This window comes from Andrena cerasifolii, chromosome 11 (genome assembly GCF_050908995.1).
Source record: "Andrena cerasifolii isolate SP2316 chromosome 11, iyAndCera1_principal, whole genome shotgun sequence".
NCBI classification, from domain to species: domain Eukaryota; kingdom Metazoa; phylum Arthropoda; class Insecta; order Hymenoptera; family Andrenidae; genus Andrena; species Andrena cerasifolii.
This window is the reverse complement of record NC_135128.1, coordinates 10696077-10715418: the sequence shown is the minus strand read 5'-3', so window position 1 is coordinate 10715418 and position 19342 is coordinate 10696077. Positions and strand designations below refer to the sequence as shown.

Below are 19342 nucleotides of genomic sequence, written 5' to 3'. Positions count from 1 at the left end.
CTTCGCCACCGCGATTTCGCTTTTAAGCGTCGCACGTGGATGGAAATCTTCGCGTTACGATAATGATGACCGCTGAGGATGATCTTTACGGCTGTAACATAGTGTTCTGGAATCTTTCATCAAATCATGAAGATTACATTAGCAGGAGGAGACCTCAAGCGACCAGTGAGTTAATCCTTGAATTTGATTAAGGAAAGGATCTCTGCGATTCAAGTAGATCTTAATAATTAACGCTGACCGTGACCGTGTCCTTCTGAATTATAGATATTAATCGCGTCGCTGACTCACGATTGCTAACAGCGTCTTCAAATATTAAAATAAAATAGTTGAAAACGACGATGAAACTATTCAAAATTCAACGCAACTGCTATTGTCTAAAGGTGCAAATCCACGACGAGACAAAAATATCGTGTCACACACGAGGCTTTAATTTCCTGAGACAATTATTTAATTACTTTTTAATTATTTTGTCATTAGTTTCATGAAACTATTGATTGTCTCGTGAGATTAAATTCTCGCATGAGACCTTAATCTCCATTATTACTAATCATTTATTTCCAATATCTCCATTTTATTGTCTCTAAGATTTTTCTCATGATAGAAAATTCTCTTTCAGAATCTCATCGTGGATCCGCAGCTTTTATACTTGAACATTATAATACATATAACTCTTTCGCGGACCACACGTGAAGAGCATGTGGAAAGCAAAGAATTCTCATACTTCTATAAAATTATATTAATGTAATTAACCGCATTAGCGTAAGCTTTCCCGTTGGTTTCCGCGATTCTGCCGGGGATCTCCTAAACGATGGGACCGGACGTAATCGCGGAAAGGGACCTCGAGCGCACGCGTTACATCGGTGAACGGGCAATTGAGGGTACGTGACGGGCGAAAAATCGGAAGTAGCGCGGGAGACGATTGCTCGTTGGCCTTTTGAAGTTCCTACGTCTTGGACGGCAATCGGTGCTGGCGATGAGAAAAGACTTAATAACGTCGGAGGGTCACGTGTAGAATGTAAAACAGCGCGACGCGTTATTGAACGATAACTGCAAGTTATTAGGGTCGATTGACGAGTAACTGGACGTAAGGAGCGCGTAAAATGCCTCTCGCGGTGTGCGTGCACGTACAGAGCCTCCGCCTCGATTGTTGTTACCATCGCCATTGCCGTTCGCCGCCGACGTTACATATGTAAATTACTCCCGTACGAATGTCGCCGGGGGCTAATTTGCCCGTAGCGCGCAATGTTACATTAACATTCGCCGTGCCGAGATCGCTGGCGCACAATAGTATCAGTCTGTTCCTCTCGACGGGCGCGGTGCTAGCATTTGGGTAGCGGTGTGCTCCGAGATCGCAGTCGAGGCCTGTCGGGTTCGGTTCCACCGATCGATCGGCTTCCCCTCGGGCATAGGAGCGCCGCGAGTGATCGTTCTCCAGTTGGTCCAGTGACGGGCGATGTAAAATCCCGCGAACTACGTGCCGCGCGAGCGACCAGCGACGGGTGGCCAGGAAGGTCCGAGGCTCGATCTCGCTCGATCTTCTTCGCGACTGGCTACCGCGATGAGGTAGAGCAAGCTGACGGAGACTGAGAGGACCCGGGGCCCGACTTGCTTTCAGAGAAGATGAGGGGTGGAAGTAGTTTGAATCAGTACAACGACGACGACTTCTTCAGCGGCGGCCCGTGCCCCTCCTGCAGGCTGGCCATCAACAAGGAGACAGGTCGACTCAAGTTCGTAACAAGTCCAGGATGCTCCTCTATGAATTAGTCGTTACGCAATAAACGGGACCCGGTGGGATTTCGGTCCACGCAGGTGGTGCATGGGAGGAAACGACACTTGGCGGTTTCGCGTCAAGCTGATGCTTCTGATCCCGGCCGTCTTACTGCCGATCACTATAATCTTCATCGCTCTGTCGCGATCGCAGGTCATCGGCAAGTCACCGTATCACCGCACCTATCTGATCCACGCGACCCGAAGGCAGGACGAGAGGGCCGAGGACACATTTCCGCGTAAGTCTCGCTCCGTTTTATTCGGCGACTAGACGACCAGCGCGGTGAACCGCGAATCGTGATAGACAATTAATGCACGATCGTCGGATCACAGATATAAAAAAAAGCGAAAAGAAAACTGTACTGTAGATATCGGGGGTATCGAGCGCGCTGGTGGATCGAAGGAACGGGGGAGGGGTGGCGCGTTATTGATACGAATTCTGTTATCAGCGACCAGCCGCACCGAGACTGAGCGGGCCGGCGAAGAAGAGGAGGAGGACAGAATCCTTATATCTGGAATGAAAACAAGCTACGTGCCGGTAGAAACGCTCCCTCCGCCGCAGCAGCTCCAACGACGCAAGAGAGAACTCGACGGGGTACATTGTCCACAAGCAAAGCTCAAAGCGAATCCACACTGAAACGCGCTGTAGCTAGCCGTCTCTTCTCTTCGTGCTTCTTATCCTTTACCTTTCTTCCTTCCTCTTCGCACCAAACCAAAGTTCCTTCTCGAGTCTTCACGATCGTTTAGCTTCGAATGAGCACCAAGGGCGCGCGAGTGGTCCTCGTCTCGAAGAGAACCACCACCGTTTTCAGGATAGTCCTGCGTCTTCCTCGCTTCGTGGCTTCAAGCCTGAGCTGAACACTGGATCCTCCAGGATTTTATGTGCGAACCGATCTTCTCAGGTCGGGTGGCAGTAATCGCGAGAGGTGGTCGCAGCGCGAACGAGGACGAAGACGTGTGAGCGACGTTCTGATCTTCTTATTTCGGTCCTGTATCAAAATCAACCCCTTTGTTTCAGGTTGGACGTGTTATAAGATCGTCCTGTGAGAATGCTTTAAAGATTATAGCGTTAGGAAGGTGTTAAGCAGCTTGTTTCTGCAGCTCGAGTGTTGTTGGTAACGGAGCTTTGAAATACTAGTATCGAGAATTTCAACGAAAAGAAAGCCTATATGGAAGGAGTCGTTGATCCGATTATCATAAATTTATCGAATAAAATTATCGCATCGCTAACCAGCGTAATTCTCATCTATGTAGCAATTTAGCGAAAACACTTCAGTGGGAGACAAGACACTTCGGGTAACGAGTATCGTGCGCAGTAACGTTAATTAGCGTTAATCAACATCAAATTAGTGTTACTGGTGCACTGTATAAATATCGATCGTCCCACTGCCAATCCTCTCATGTCGTACAAGGGCAATTGAAATTGACGTATCAATCTCCAGTGACTTGGGCAGAGGAGCGCTTCGGAGAAGACAAAAATGTCCTCTTGCATCTCTTAGCACGCAATTCGATTCCTTCCTCGAAACCATTACACCTCTCAAGCCTCGCTAAATCACTTCTTTTCTGCAAAAAGTTACAAATAATAAAAAGAAGAAGCATGCGAACCAAGGTCCTCAAACGAGTGTCTCCTGCAGGTGCAGCAGTCGAACGACTACGTCGCTGGGAGAACAGACGACCGGAGCACCGACGAAGATTTGGACAACTACCTGGAGGATTACTACCCCGAGGTGGACGCTGAAGAGGTCAAGGAGAACTCCGAAATTCAGAATAACGATTACCGAGAGTTAGTAGCACCAGGATCATTGAAATCTATGGAAGCTTCCCCGCTCCTTGAAGCTTCTGTTCCTCAGGTACGGTGATCACACCTACGACACTCGGAAGAGCGAAGAAGAGCTGCGCTCGAGGCTGTCCAATGGGAAATACGACGACACGGAGGAGCGTTCTCAGGACGAGTCCGACGAAGGCGAGCAGGGTGGCAGGCACTCGATCTCCGTCGAGGACTCGGACAGCAGCTTGCCGATCGCGGACGAGCAAAGCGACGAGGAGGCCAGCCCTGAGTTCCACGCGTTCTGGAAGGGCGAAGGGCACGCCTGGGCCATCAGGGAGGCTCAAGGTATACTTGGCGCGCTGTCCCTGTAGTCGCTCTGCGTAATTTCTGCTCATACGCTTTTTAAGAAACAGATATTCGCCGCAGCAAAAATCATGCTCAAGTACATGGACAGGGGCGCTGATCCGTGTGAGGACTTTTATCAGTACGCCTGCGGTAACTGGGCCAGGCACAATCCCATACCGAAAGATAAAGCGGCCTACGACACCTTCGAGATGATCAGGGAATCGTTGGACTCTGTGCTGAAGGAGCTACTAGAGGACCCCATACCCAGGCAGTTGAAGTTGAACAAAGACGACGCGACCGTGAAGACGAAGCATCTGTTCCAGAGCTGCATGAATTACGGTAAATTCGAGTGGACACCTCTCCTTGCAATCGAACGATTGTAAGTTTAACCATGGGGCTTTCGAAGCGTTTTAACGCGTGAAATGTGGCTAGAGATCTTGGAGCAACGCATGGAGCGGCCGCTTATACAGCTCCTGGACGAATTGGGGGGGTGGCCGATCTTGAGGCCCGACTGGGACCCGGAGAAATTCGACTGGCTCCTCTTGGTCGCTCAGTTACGACTATACAACAACGATATTCTTATCTCCGAGTGGGTTGCACCGGATATCAAGAACAGCGAGCAATACGTTATACAGGTAAGAGCTTGAAGGCGCTTCAGACTCGCATAGAGATCTCGGTTTCCTTCCCTTTTCGAATTACAGTTTGATCAGACATCGCTGGGTCTTCCCACGAGGGACTACTTCCTTCAGCCGTCGAATACGATATACCTGAAGGCCTACAAGAATTATTTAATAAAAATCGCGACCCTGCTGGGTGCGTCCTTGAAAAACGCCACCATTGACGCCAACGAACTGATCGAATTTGAGACGAAGCTCGCTAAGGTACGTGCCTGATAGCCCGCTATTTTACTTTCGGTAGTTCTCTGACCTTGTTTCGACTTCGCGCTTTGCAGATCACGTCCTCCCCTGACGAGAGAAGGAACGTCTCGGAGCTCTATCAGAGAATGAGCATCGGAGAGCTGAGGTCTCTGGTGCCGCAGATAAATTGGCATCGGTATCTGACGATCGTCCTAGCACGACCGACGAATATTTCTGAGCCAGTCGTTGTCTATGCGTTGCAGTATATCCAGGATCTGGTGAATCTGCTCTCGAAGACCAGCCCACGGTAGAATTTCGGATGAAACTTTTATAATAGCACGTTTCTCTTGAAGAGTTCTTAACAGATTCTCTATTCGCAGAACCATCGCGAATTATCTTCTATGGCGATTCGTCAGGCACAGAGTGAACAACTTGGACGATCGATTCCAGGAGGCTAAGCAGAAGTTTTACTACATCCTGTTCGGCAGGGAGCAAGCACCGTCCAGATGGAAGAATTGCGTTGCCCAGGTGAACTCCAATATGGGCATGGCTGTTGGCTCCATGTTCGTGAAGAAATACTTCGACGAGAAGAGCAAGAACGATGTGAGGAACCTTTCTTCTAAACCTACGTTCCTTTAACCTGCTAAATCATCATCCTCTTCTATGCAGACTCTGGCCATGACGCGCCAGATACAACGATCCTTCAGGGAACTGCTGAATCAAACCTCCTGGATCGACGACGAGACGAAAGAACTGGCTACAGAGAAGGTGAACGCTATGCTGTTAAGAATCGGCTACCCTGACTTCATTTTACAAGCCGAGCTACTGAACGAGCGGTACAAGGATGTAAGACAGAAAGTTGGCTATCTGCGCCCCGCTTCCCCCGGGTAGATTAGATAACTCGATAAACGCAGCCGTTGTACAAACATACCTAATTTCTGGTGAAATTCCAGGTCGTTATTCGCCCAGACAAATACTTCGAGAACACGCTGAACATCCTGCAGCATCTGACCAGGGTGGAGCAGGATCGCCTTGGCAGTCCTGTGAACAAAACCCTTTGGAACACTGCGCCGGCAGTCGTGAATGCTTACTACAGTCGCAGCAAGAATCGGATAAGTCAGTTTACCTCTCGCTACCCGAGCAGAAAGTATAGGGAACGATTGATCCCTGCGCCGATTCTGCGTTACCATTTTCTTGCTAAGTTGCCAATGGGAGGATCGATTAATTGTTAAACTGCATCTTTCCACCCTCAGTGTTTCCAGCCGGGATACTACAGCCGCCGTTTTATCACAGATACTTTCCACGGAGCTTGAATTACGGAGGGATCGGCGTTGTGATCGGCCACGAGATCACACACGGGTTCGACGATAAGGGAAGGCTGTTCGATAAGGATGGTAATCTACATAGATGGTGGAAGGACGAGGCTATTTATGGCTTTCACCAGCGAGCCCAGTGCCTTATCGGTAATGGACGCGCTTCGTGCACATCAGTTGCTCCCCGAAACTTTCGCTCGCAACCTAGAAAACTATTTAATCTTTCAGACCAATATAGCCGCTACACCGTGAGCGAAGTCGGGATGCAAATAGATGGGATCAACACACAGGGCGAGAATATTGCGGATAATGGCGGCATCAAGCAGGCCTTTCGGGTAAGTGTTCCTTCGTAAGTACCCACCTATTTGCGATTCTATATGCTGGTGGGAGTGATAAGCTTTTATTTTAATAGCTTACGGTTTTCCTTGATAACTCCTGGCGCGTAGTTACAGTTACACTAACAGTTCGGTGAAAAAGTTCTGCTTGAAAAGTTCAGAAATTATAATTAATTTCACGAATGTATTGCGAAGCACTTATTCCTCTTGAAACTTAAGAGGGAGAGCCACTTTGAAATTTGTTTTCGTCGAATTTTTCATTTCAGAGCGCACATTGGAAAGTTACGCGACCACTCGTTTCATATTCCTTTTGCAGTGCCTAACGTCATCGTACGTTGTGGCCATACTGCTCAAAATTGTTTCAATATAGGAGCATAAAATATTAGTTGAATATATGTATTTTCAGAGTTCCATTTCAAGTTACATTTCATTATAAGAGAATGGCTTGAAAGTAGCCTTTATTTTCAAAGTGGCTTCCCCTTAAGGAAAACGTAGTGCGATCAACACTTTATCTTAATATCAACGAACTGTCTAGTGATCAGAATAATTCATTGCAATTTCAAAGGATTAGTTAAACTATTTAATCTCTCATAGATTCAATCTGTTTCTTTTTCCACAGGCCTACGAGAGGTGGTTACGCTTGAATGGAGACGCTGACGAGACTCTGCCCGGATTCAACGCGACCGGAAAGCAATTGTTCTTCCTGAACTTCGCCCAAGTGTGGTGTGGCTCGATGAGGCCGGAAGCGACCAGGAACAAGCTGAAAACCGCTGTCCACTCGCCTGGCAAGTTTCGCGTGATTGGCACTTTATCGAACTCCAAGGACTTCGCGGAAGTATTTAATTGCCCGGTGGGTGCATCCATGAATCCCGTCAACAAATGCTCGGTTTGGTGACGAACAGAGTGCTCGCCACGTCGATCGTGAATCGAGTGCGTCCTCGCGTTGAAATGGGACAACGTGATAGAGAAATATTGGTACTACATCGCCTTCCCGTCAATTTGGCGAGCAACGTCAAGATAGTGGAAGCGTGGTCGTTGGAGTTAATCTCCACGTTGCTAAAGAGTGTTATCAAACGTTCGTTTGAACCTGAAACTATAATCCTTATGCTTTTAACGATAGTTAATGCCGTAGAGCGTCTGCCTTGCTACGATCTTTGACGCAAATGAAATAAATGACATATCATTATTCGCTAATTAGAGGGTAACGCGGAGGAGGTCTATGAACCAAGGGAACAATGGGAATAACGCTCGTCGTGTTGTAAACTATCGTTTAAGGAGCAACGTGCATGGGAATGTACTAGCGGGGCGACTTGTACTAACAAAAGATCTTGCGTAGCAATGAATGAAATAATAATCGTGATTACTTCGGTTAGCATAAGAGCCTCCGTAGATGTTGAAACAGCTGCGCTGTTTAAATCGTTCATTGAAATTGTAAGACGTACCCAAGACACAGTAATAATAATAATAATTTCAGACAGTCATAAAAATCTTTACAATCTATTTCCCTGTATATCCACACACTACTACATGTATTGAATTCTTTTTCGTCGTTCTATAACTTACGCATCGTATTTTACCTGATCTCGCGGAATAATCTGAGCCTCGCGAACACTCGTTACATCCACGTAGCCATACATACTATGGATAGAAACGTTCACGTTTTACATTCGTCGAAAATTCGAAAGAAAACCGCGTCGACATTTAGCCTGGCACACGAAACGCACGCGTGAACGTCTCGTTTTATTGTTGGGCCAAGTAAATGCGTCACTTCTCTGCTCCTCCATTTTTCGTCGTCGTCTTCCTTTCCTTTCCTTTCTTTTTTTTTTACAAATCTCGCGTTATTATAAATGGAACAACAGATTCGTTGAACCTCGCGGATGTATAGGGTGTATCGACGACACCGTGCGGTAAAAAAGTACGAAAAAGTTTCTCGCAGGGGTAAAAAATACAAGAAACGAACTGTCGGTTGTAAACGCGATATCGATTGACTATCTCGTCGTCTTGTACTATGGTACTCTATAATGACATTAAAATACTTCAGTCAGAACGCCTCGAGCGAGTCTCCCGCGGATGGACTTTGATTCCATCCTTATTGACTCGCCGAGGTTGCGATCGGTTCCTGTGAGGGGGTGAACATACAACTCGCACTTCTTCACGTGAACTTGCACACAGAACCGGGGGATAGAAGGTTTCACCAATTATACAATCCTATCTTTACAATTTATTTACGTATTGCCTTTCGTGTCGAGTAATCGAGTGGATGAGTAGTAAAAATAAAATCGTACATGTATCTCGTTCTTCGATTACTTAGTATAAAGCAAAATTCGGTACTCGCAGTCCGGACCAACAGGAGGATGATAAAAGTGATCTCGAGATAGAATCTATTCGTAATTACAGGAAGGTGAATTTTCTTTTTCGAAGCACAACACTGAAAGAATACGTTCGACAATCATACAGTATGCTTCATACTAATTAATTTCCATAGGGTTTACAAGAGACGTATCTGCAGTCGCAAGTTGTACTAATAAATCAGGAATTTTCGTAAATACCCTTCCATGCTACCAACACTTTCGCCGTACCCTTTCCTTGTCTTAATTAATACGCGCGAAAACGTAGCTTTCTACGCCTCGTAGATTTGATGTTCGTTTACCCGTATTCTCATTACGGTGTAATTGATAGTAGAGTTGAATTCCGCGTGGGATTCTCTGCTCGTTGAAACGAAGGAAACTCTCACGACTTATCTAAGAGGTCCGTTTTCGAAAGGTCGACAAATTGCGCGGGAAGTATTACCGCGACGAGTAATAGAGCTTCGTCGCGGAATAACGTTAACGGTAAGAAAAGAACCAAGGGTATCGCTGAAGTGTACGTTACGGCGCGTTAAATTAAAAATACATGTGTCGAGCTTGACGATGAGCTTTCCTCCAATCTGCATGCACCCTGCATTTAAAGAAGCACGCTTTCCCCGGCGTCGTTCTTTGACATTCGTAATTTATGCAGATTGCGTGCACAGACGCTCCCTGGCGTGATATTAAATACCACGTGAAAAACTCGATGGCCTTAATCCTATTATGTATAGCCATTACAAATTATACGAGAGTTTAGATTCTTTACCTTCTATGACGTTTTATCAAAATTGGCCTATTTTAAATATATAAATATATGTTTCGCGTGTGCTACTTCCGTCCACCCTAATTAACAGTCAAGTGGAAATATACCTTAACTTCCTGTTCAACTCCTATTACCACCGTTACGTATACGTATTGCGTTAACGAATGTCTTCACTTATGCAGAAACTGGTACTCCAGAATGTCCTCTTCATCTGGAAAAGAGAAACGTCGTCTTATGTTTCAGCTTCAAGCATGGCCTCCGGTTAGCTGCACTAAAAGGACGTACTATGCCTGGGAGTGTATCGGCGAGAGTCGCAAATGCAATTGCCAAGGTAAGGGGGATTTGCATCTACACAGGCACGGGACTACGTGCTCGCCTTGTGTGTGATTTATGCAGGGGCATTGCAGAACTATTTAAAATACATACGAGTCAAATGTTCTACTACTAAATCATGTGGGAGCGCATTCGCATTTGTACAGATACGATGCTCGGTACGATGCTGTGTGCACGCTTTAAACAGGCATTAGTGTGCGAGAGTCTCGAAACAGGTTTGAAGATGCATTTCAACGTGTTAGTCGGCTTTATCTCGGAGCGTAGACAATGCTAAAGATATGAATGAACGGTTTCTCCGGCTGTACCTAACGTAAGGGAGCAGTTTTTACTTGGTGGCGACAAAGTAAGGAAAGAAAGTCAACGTCCGGCTAAGTGAACAGAACTTCTCGTAATAATAATGGTAACAACAATAGTAATTACTCTATGTCGATGGCAGATGTTTACGATATTACTCTCTAATGTATCAGATTAAAAGAAAGATACTGAAGAGAAATGGCGACTGATAGGATCGCTCATTGTGGCAAAATAAAATACACTCACAGATATTGTCTCTGCTATTGTTGTCCAAATCGCTAGTCTGTGTGTGAGTTTCCTCGTGCATACGCCGCTCTGCATCAACCGTCAGCGCAGCACAAGGCACAAAAATGACTCGATTACGTCTTTGACACGGTGTAATCCACATGCGCACAACGTAAGTTGCAAAGGGAATTGAGTCGTTTGTACGTTAGACAGAAAGCAGCAGGTCCTTTTAGAGCGGCACAATAAATATAAAATAAAATAAACCAAATTTTTAGTATGCCTGGGAGTCACAAGACTTGCGCCCCTCTCATTTCCCCTTTCAGTACAATTCGCGGCAATTCAGCTCCCGTCGTTTAGCAAACGCAGGTGTTGCGCCTCTCAGACATACTGTACAACCTGTCTGCAACATAAAATATGTATATATTTTACAGAATAATATATATATGTATATATATATAATGGTTCGTATCATAATGGTATTGATAAATCAGTTTGCATAACTACTTTCTTAAATATCGAATTACATGATCATTTTATCGAAACGAAAACGTCCGTTGAAATTAATAATTAAACGATAGTGCGCAATTTCCCAATGGAACTTTTAACATACACCTACTTGTCGAGTACTTAGCGAACTGAAGAAGAAAAATCGTTTTCCTACACGTGATATCGTTATGCTACTCTCTACAGTCGTAATACAAGAACTTTCTATTTATTGTTAGTGCTACGATACCGAAGGAAGAGAACCAGAAGATTTACTTTTCGCCTTGGAAAATTGCGCACATTTAAATTTTCAAACATGGCTGCATGTTATTATATAAAAAGATATCGATAATATCCACTAGATTATATACTTTATAAATAGTAAGAGAGTAATTGGAAACCGTCGTTCCTGGCAATATAAAAAATAATAAAATCGATACGAAAAGCAATGTCGAATGCTTCTTTGTTTGTTTTTTTTTTTATATAAAAAATAATACGAGATGTTTGGAACAAACATTGCGCCATATTTGAAGTAGCCTTATATCTTTATGACGCCAATGAATATTATGTGCACCGAATGCAGTTATTTCCTAACGGCATTTTATAAAAAAGAAAGAACGTTAGTTAGATACAACAAGTTATGCTAAATAAAAATTTATATAATAAACGCAACGGCAAGACGCAATTAAATGTGACGAAGTTCGTTGAAATTAAATAAGCTTATGTGAGATGCAGAAGTTATTCGTATTGTAGGTAAGATGACATCAATGAACGTAAACAATAAGAAATGCATACACCTGGAAAGCATGTATATAAATTATATATGTCGCAGTTTTTTTTTCTCAGTATTCTCTAACACTGATAAGATGGCACATTTAATATGAGCATAATTTGTTCTATTTACATATTGTCGAACCTGTGATGCAGTACCACATAACATAATTGTAAACAATTTCTTTCATCCAAATAATAACTTGAATTAGTAGGAATACAATTAGAAATGTCCTTTACGCGCGGACTATGTGACTTAAATGATTCACCAACAATTGCCCCATACACAATAACGCTTTTATTGTGTATTTCCTTTGTACATATACTCTTCCCTTCTCGCAGAGGATCGTCTAATAAAAATGCATCTGTAAAGCAATCATTAGTGAATCGTTTAACATTTTGAAACAACATCCTCTCGATTTTAAAGAAATAGCTGCCCCATTGTCGTAGACAATCCTAGAACGCAAGCAATGGAAAAATATTAATAAAAATACGTACCTTTTTGTAAAATAAGATATAATTTACATGCAGTATTTAGCAACTTGTCGCGATGTTCATTACGTAAATTCCTCGACATAAACTGTGTTATTTACATGACCATGCTTGTGCTCTACTTCTTGTGCGATTCGTGCTTTACATCAACAATTACACCATAGTAATATTTATAATGAAGCGTGCATTACAGTGTACGTATATATCGAGAATTAAATACTGAGTTCTTCCTTCGTAATAATTGTACTAAGTTTCGTTATTGCTGCCTGTATGCTAACTCTTAGCACGTCAATTGCATATCACATGCAAAACATTTGTAGATTCATCTATCTCACAGCAAGGTGTAATTGTACAACTTTGCTTTTAATTCGTTCAAACGTACGGGCTTATATAAAAGCTCTATTACGAATGATGGCTTCCGAAACATTACTTCAAAAATGGGTACACAATTACGACTAGCTTGTTCTTTTCTCAAATTCTTACTGGTCAAATAATAAGAAAGCAACTGCGATAAAATGAATCAGCATCAACTGCTACGAGAACTATTGAAAGTCTAAGAAGGAGGAATCGAAATTTAAATGCTATTATTACGACATAAAAAATGCCTGCTTTACTCTTTGTTGAATTTAAACGGTACATTTTGATGCGACCTCTCTGAATCGTATTAGTATGTACATTTACGCGTTACATGCAAATACTTTAACGAATATAAAGTATATTCAGTAAAAACGAACTTTAAAGGTACCACTATAGTAAAGTACATAGTACAAGATGGAATGCAAAGTTGAGACAACATGTATAAATAAAATCGTTAAAATTTCAAGTACAAAATTACATAAACCTGAAAAGTAAATCGAATAGGGCAGCGAATAAATACTTTGAAATGTCGCATGTAAACGCCAAACAACATGCACTAACCAGAACGTATACGTTTGTTTGATATTGGTGTTATGAAAAAGAGAACGAATGAAAGTAGTATAGAGTAAAATAAACGGGCGTACATAAATTATCCACGTGAATACGCGGGATATCTCGTGTTTCGTTAAAAACGGAATAAAAAGAAAATATGTTTCAAAGTATTCATTCAAAACGTTCAAATTATATATCTTTCTTCAAATTTATAACTCATCTATTTACAACACCAGCATCTACATAACATCAACAAAGAATTCACAAGGATTTCCCATCGCAATGCGAAATGACTGTCTACTACCAGATAAGTCTTGTTGGTTCTGCTGATTCCCTGAACCAGTCCCTGTCTGCACAGACTGTTCAGAACCACTGGAACGACTGCGACTACCATTAGACCTCTTCCCATTCGAGCCATTCCCATTGCCAGAATTCTTACTGGGCATAGTTGGCACCGACGGGATATGCAACTCGGACTCGGATGCCGAAGAGCAGGACTTCAAATCGTGGATAGGTTCTTTGCAAATGTGCTCGCTACCTGCGCTACTACCCCCTGTTAAAACACATCATTTTCAGACGTACACTCCATTTGCACGGCGCTAATCGCGCCGTAATTAACGACCCTCACCTGAACCGCTATGAACACTTTCTTCTCGGTGATAGCCGTAAACAGTTGGCTCATTAGTGAAATTAAACGGCATTGGACTGTAACCAGTTGCGGAATGGGGCGCGTATGTTCCTGAATAAGGCATGTCCCAGGCATTTGGCGGAGGTAGTGGTCCGACTGTGTCGCAGTCTAGCTTCATGCTACTCATGGCTGAGCACAGGTCGCCGAATATATAATAACATTGCTCGGAGAATGTTATCTTATTCACTGTATGCCTAATGAAACCAGCTTTCAGCATGAGGGACGCATATTTCCTTGCATCCCGGCGATCAATAAATCCTTCCACGTGATTATGAAGCCAATCTACCACATCCGCTCCAATAAATGCATTTGGTATTGTTATCTTAAGCCACATACGATCACGAATTTCTAACCCTGAGTCTGGCCGAGCCATTGCCCGCACTACTGTCGGCATATCGGTATTCACAGTAAGGTGAAGCTCTTCTAGTGGTCCTGATAAAAATGTTCAATAGCATAACATTTTTGGGGTATATATTGATTTCTTCTTCACCCTTTCGCTACGAAAGACCGCCACGGTAGCCACTCTTCGATCTATCCCTTCATACAGCCACCGAGGCTACCGCTGCGTACGGACTGTTACCGTAATTGTTAGTCGCGCGATTGAATTTTCTTGTTGAACAATTTAAATAATAGGCACAAGCTCCGACCCCGGTGCAGTGCACACTTGCAGCTCGCTCTCCCTTACAGCGGTAGCGGGTTTTGGCCAGCTCCGCCGTAGCGAAAGAGTTAATACCAGGGATGGGTTTCTCGAAGCGTCGAAGCCCAAGAAACTTTCGAGTTCCGGGAATTTGAAATTTTATACCTTTTTCGTGATTCGAAACTCTCGAAAGCCAGATAAGAAAAAGTATAAAATCAGTGAATATTTTTTAAATAATATGAAATTTTTGTTGAACTGTTTTTCAAAAATTTTGTTCACTTTGGTTCTTAAAGCAAGATATTCCACTTACAGAGCAGACTCAGCACTTCAAGTTTCGAGAGTTTCGAAGCCAGTTACAAACTTTTGGAATTCGAGTTTGGAGAGTTTGAAAATTAGCTTCGAACCCACCCCTAGTTAATAGAATGGACAATTCGTGAGTTTCTATACGTCTATGTGATAGATATAAAAACTCACTTTCTGTATCAGGCAGTGTGCTCGCAAGGCTGCTGGATGTTGACGTTAAAGTTGTGGCACTTGGTGGGCGTGGAGGAAAACCTTCACCCCTTATAGCAGCCGTATGTGCTACCCAAGCACCTGGATCTATCGGTCGTACAGGTTCGGTACGTGGTATTGTGAAATAACCTTTTGGATTAGGATCCCAGCACTTTGCAACTACTAATTTGATCGGTCTGAAAGACACACACATATTCGTGATGAGGCAATTTTATGCTCCCTAGACATCCCATGATGATTAGGAAATGTGAAGTGCCAATCAATTCAAACATACCCTGGTTTCTGAACCACTTCGCGTAGTACTCTAACTGCCTCGTCATTAGACATGTTCTCGAAGTTAATGTCATTTACCTGAAGGATCATGTCACCAGGTTCTATTCGACCATCCAAAGCAACAGCTCCCCTGTACAAATTTGCACAATCAAAGCATCAGCCTGGTGTTCGCGATACATGTATTTTCGGCATGCACTCTGTTCTAATAGTTTATCATACAGAGCCGTTTTTAGAGTGTATCAATGCAGTGGAACACGTACCCTTTCATTATTGAACCAACATAGATTCCACCATCCCCACCCTTGTTACTTTGACCGACGATACTAATTCCAAGGAAATTCACAGTGTCCATATTCAAGGACACTGTTATTATATTTAAAGACATTGTACTGTCTGTGATACTGCTAAAAGATGACGTTCGAGACATGGGTGGTAATCTGTGACGTCGTCTCCTCTGTGGTCTACGCCGATCTAATACACAAGTATAAATGTTGCATCCAAGTCTTTGTCTTCCTGACGAAAGACAAAGTTTAACCGTTTGAGTGCCGAAAGTATCAAGCAGCGCAATCGCAGTTTTGCTGCCTCTCGTCGCGAAGGGAAAGAAGAACCTTTGATTCAATGAAACTTAGTCATGTTTTGATAATTACTGCAAAAGTTAATCGTATCATTGGTGGACCTATCGAGGCCCTATCTGGGACTTCTCCACATAAAACAGAAGCGCGATCACGCTGCTCGGCAGTCAAACGGTTAGCTTCGCACCATGGCTTTACCTAAGGTAGCTCTGTCAACTGTACTACTCATATTGGTATGTCTGCCTGTTGTCGATGTTATGCGGCTACTCGCATCGTCATCTGATTCTAAAAATGTTGTCGTTTCTAAATCTGAACTTAAAATAGAAGCAGTCTCATAACCGTGGCCTGATCTGTGCTTTGAATGACCGTTTATACGAAGTCCTGAGTCAATAAACAAATGAGAACAGTATTTAGATAACAGAGACTTGCTTTTCATCATCATCATTTCCGACAGAGAAGTTGAAGGAATGGTGAAAGGGATAGTACAACTTTTAACAGCTAGAGATAGGTCAACAGAGTTAAAAACACGTACCATTATATTTGTTATATTTCTCATATTTATCCGAATGGTGTCTTGAACTTTTATGCAAATGATGCCCCTGCCGACTACTAATAATACTTTCAGTTTCAGTTAAGGTGTCATCGTGTGACAGTGGTGGCGGGCCACGGTTTGTATGGCCAGGTGTTACATGATCGACGCGATCATGCTTCGCCTCGCTGTGCGCTACTGAATCTGTGCATTGCGATGCACCATCTGAGACATTACTGCCTTCGGCAGACACCAGCTATTGACGAACAGATTTATTTCTTTATTACAGGCTCTGTATTTCTTTCAAACCTAACTTACATTTTCTAGAACGCTGATGGAGTACCTGCCTCACAATCTATATTTCTACAATCATTATAAAACGATACTAAAACAATTATAAAGCTGAGTCCTTTAAATTATATTTCAGTTTCCCTAATGATACAGTGCAATAAATTGATTATATTGTACGTGCTTTGTGATTAAAATTGATTTCCCTTTTTACGGAGACAGGTAGTCAGAAAACTTATATTAACAGTCATTAATTATTATTAATTACTCCCAAAATGAATATCATTGAATGAATAGTGTCAAATATATTTCACATATTATTGATGTTTCACGTAGAATCATGCTTGCCATAATATTGCCAAAGTAATCAAGTAAAACGTTTATCAAAGTTTATAATAATGTATTTAAGAATCTTACCCAAGAGACAACACGTCCATTGAAACAGGGAAGGTGGGCATCGTCGTCTACAATTTCTTCTTTCACCACACTGTTGGAGAGATAAGGAGTCTTAGTATACCGATTAATTAGGAATAAGAAAGTAAACACTGGAGTTAATTGAGCTAAATTGGGGCAGTTCATAGAGCTGCTAAAGAATGTAAACAATACAGAGTATATAAGCCAGGTACATTTTAATGTAAATATAATTGATTCTATCAGTGTTTACAGTTCCCATAAGATGAATACAAGCTGATATACACAGACTGAAAATACAAGTACAAGAAGCATATTTAAAAGAAACCTACATAGACCTGGGTAGGATCTAACAGAAATATTCAACTCCTATTACATTTTTCCTCTAATTCCAGTGTCATATCTCCAGCAATAAACTTGCTGTAGAATAAAAGAGTAAATTATACAGGAAGGGGTTAAAGTACTGCTTTATTTCCGCTGAATTTGGCATTCCCCATCAATAATACTTAGCATTCGAAATAGCAGTATGCGAAGTAGTATCCAGCTACAGGGGTATAGCATCCCCGGTATAAAAATACGATACGGCGATTGTATTAGCGTTTAAAGTCCCCGATAGGTGGATACAAATCGACTGTCAGAAATACATTACGAGGGGGATTACTGTGGAAATGTGGCTCTATTAGGAAAGCGGATACTGTTTTAAATCGCGGGGCATTGACTCGCTGCCGAAGATGATAGATAAAGGCCCGACCGACGGTGTGAATCGGCGATCGTAATCCAGCCAGACGTACGGGGCAGAACTGTGGCCATAGGACATGCGTATCGGCGTGACACTCACCCGAAATCATCGTCCATCGATTTAAAGAAATACTTGTAATTCGGCCGATTCAAGACATTTTTGAAGTCAGCGAGAGTGACCCTCTCCGGTGATATGGTGAGCTTCACCAGGTACGGGGTTTCCTCGTCGTCGATGTGGTAAATGATTTTAGTCTCTTCCATCGTCGCTTATGGCTCGCGTTCCCCTACGCGTACATTTGCAAATAAAACTTGATTCACCCAAAGCCCCACTAACTATGAACAATTCTTCTTGAACCAATATGGCGCGTCACAGTTCGAGCCAAAGCCCTCGCGCGTACTGCGATTGTTCGTTCATGAAGCCCGTGTGCTTACGTGAATCCTGTCGCGCGCAGCATTATCACGAGCGCGTACAGCTTAGCTACGAGGAGGCCGTTCACATTTTATTCACGATACACGCTCAGCACGTACTCCTTCCTCCCGACTAGATGAATTAAACGTCAACATTCTCGTCGACATTACACACACTCGCGACGGTCGGCTCGACACTCTTCGACAGTACGCTCCAGAGAATCGGAAACGAACGAAGATAGAAAGACAATCTCGGGACTGATTTTTACACCCTTTCGGCCATTCGCCGCTGCCCTCGTCAGATGGCATTGCTGCTCCATTGTCCAAGATGGCGGAGGGCTTCCGAAATCCACTTGAGCGCTGCGCTCACTGTTTGAAAAATGGTAAGGCGTGGGGTTATTAGATCGCAGTGTTCTACCAATTAAATATGTGGTTAATAATTCTTTCTCCCGAGAATGCGCCAACTTTGATCCCACTCCGAGATCTTTTCTCCGCAATGATCGAGTACTTGGCAACGTACGGCAGTTCTGTGTGAGATGTAAGTACGAGTGTAGTAGATATAACAGAGGAGGTTATTGATAATTATTAGGAGCGGGTTCGAAGGAAATTTCGAAATTCTCGAAACTCGAATCTGAAAGTTTGTAAGGCTCCGAAACTCGAAGTGCTGACTCTGTTTTGTAAGTGGAGTATCTTGCTCTTAAGAACTGAAGCGAACAAAATTTTTCCACGAATATCTATTAAAAATTACAAACAAGAATGAAACAATATTGATTTTATAATTTTTTTAATTGGGTTTCGAGAGTTTCGGACCACGAAAAAAGTTTCGAATTCTTGAAACTCGAAAGGGTCTTGGGTTTCGAGGTTTCGACGCTTCGAGAAACTCATCCCTAATAATTATTCTTTCTGTTGAATTAAGAATTAGCTATTATCAACGAGTAATGTATATTTCATTCGAATAAGTGCAATTTATAATGCCCAACTCCAGTCTCTCTTCTTTAAACATAAAATGGTTGAAATGAAATTATAGTACGTTCCATAGAAGCTCATTTTCGTTCCCCAAAAATCTCCAAAGCGAATTTTATCTAACCCTAAAATATAAATCATTCTGTCCTCTGCACTCTTCAGTTATGCAGCACACACATCGATAAGCGGCGAAAGTCTCCAGATAAGAGCTAACCTGAGTGTACTTTGTCGATCGAACGGCAGCTGAATAGCTCGCGGGAGAGAAAAGGTAAATTCACGAATAGAAGAGGATCAATCTCCCACGATTCACGATCCATTGATC

General features: G+C 43.0%; 2 protein-coding genes across 5 annotated transcripts; one reads left to right on the top strand and one right to left on the bottom strand.

Moving 5' to 3' along the window:
- The first annotated feature begins 900 nt into the window (after positions 1-900).
- LOC143374508 (neprilysin-4) lies at positions 901-7872 on the top strand. The gene is made up of 15 exons (XM_076822674.1): positions 901-1727; positions 1810-2006; positions 2217-2362; positions 3402-3550; positions 3618-3880; positions 3962-4219; positions 4313-4515; positions 4582-4761; positions 4833-5044; positions 5118-5340; positions 5407-5583; positions 5691-5853; positions 5991-6200; positions 6279-6385; positions 7005-7872. Exons 1-15 carry the CDS (start codon positions 1621-1623, stop codon positions 7278-7280), a joined length of 2871 nt encoding a protein of 956 aa, XP_076678789.1. The 5' UTR covers positions 901-1620; the 3' UTR covers positions 7281-7872.
- Positions 7867-18340, bottom strand: Dsh (Segment polarity protein dishevelled). 4 transcript variants are annotated; one of them, XM_076822678.1, is made up of 10 exons: positions 17750-18337; positions 16918-16987; positions 16216-16468; positions 15882-16064; positions 15372-15582; positions 15113-15241; positions 14800-15014; positions 13629-14120; positions 13305-13553; positions 7867-9704 (listed from the first exon to the last, which is right to left on the bottom strand). In XM_076822678.1, the coding sequence occupies exons 1-10, from the start codon at positions 17908-17910 to the stop codon at positions 9664-9666; spliced, it is 2004 nt and encodes a 667-aa protein (XP_076678793.1). In that variant the 5' UTR covers positions 17911-18337; the 3' UTR covers positions 7867-9663. The 4 variants fall into 4 exon arrangements, with proteins under 4 accessions (XP_076678793.1, XP_076678794.1, XP_076678795.1 ...); XM_076822679.1 differs by lacking the exon at positions 7867-9704 and adding an exon at positions 10747-12055 and having other exon boundaries at positions 17750-18336; XM_076822680.1 differs by lacking the exon at positions 7867-9704 and having other exon boundaries at positions 10747-13553; positions 15882-15968; positions 17750-18340.
- Positions 18341-19342: the final 1002 nt, after the last annotated feature.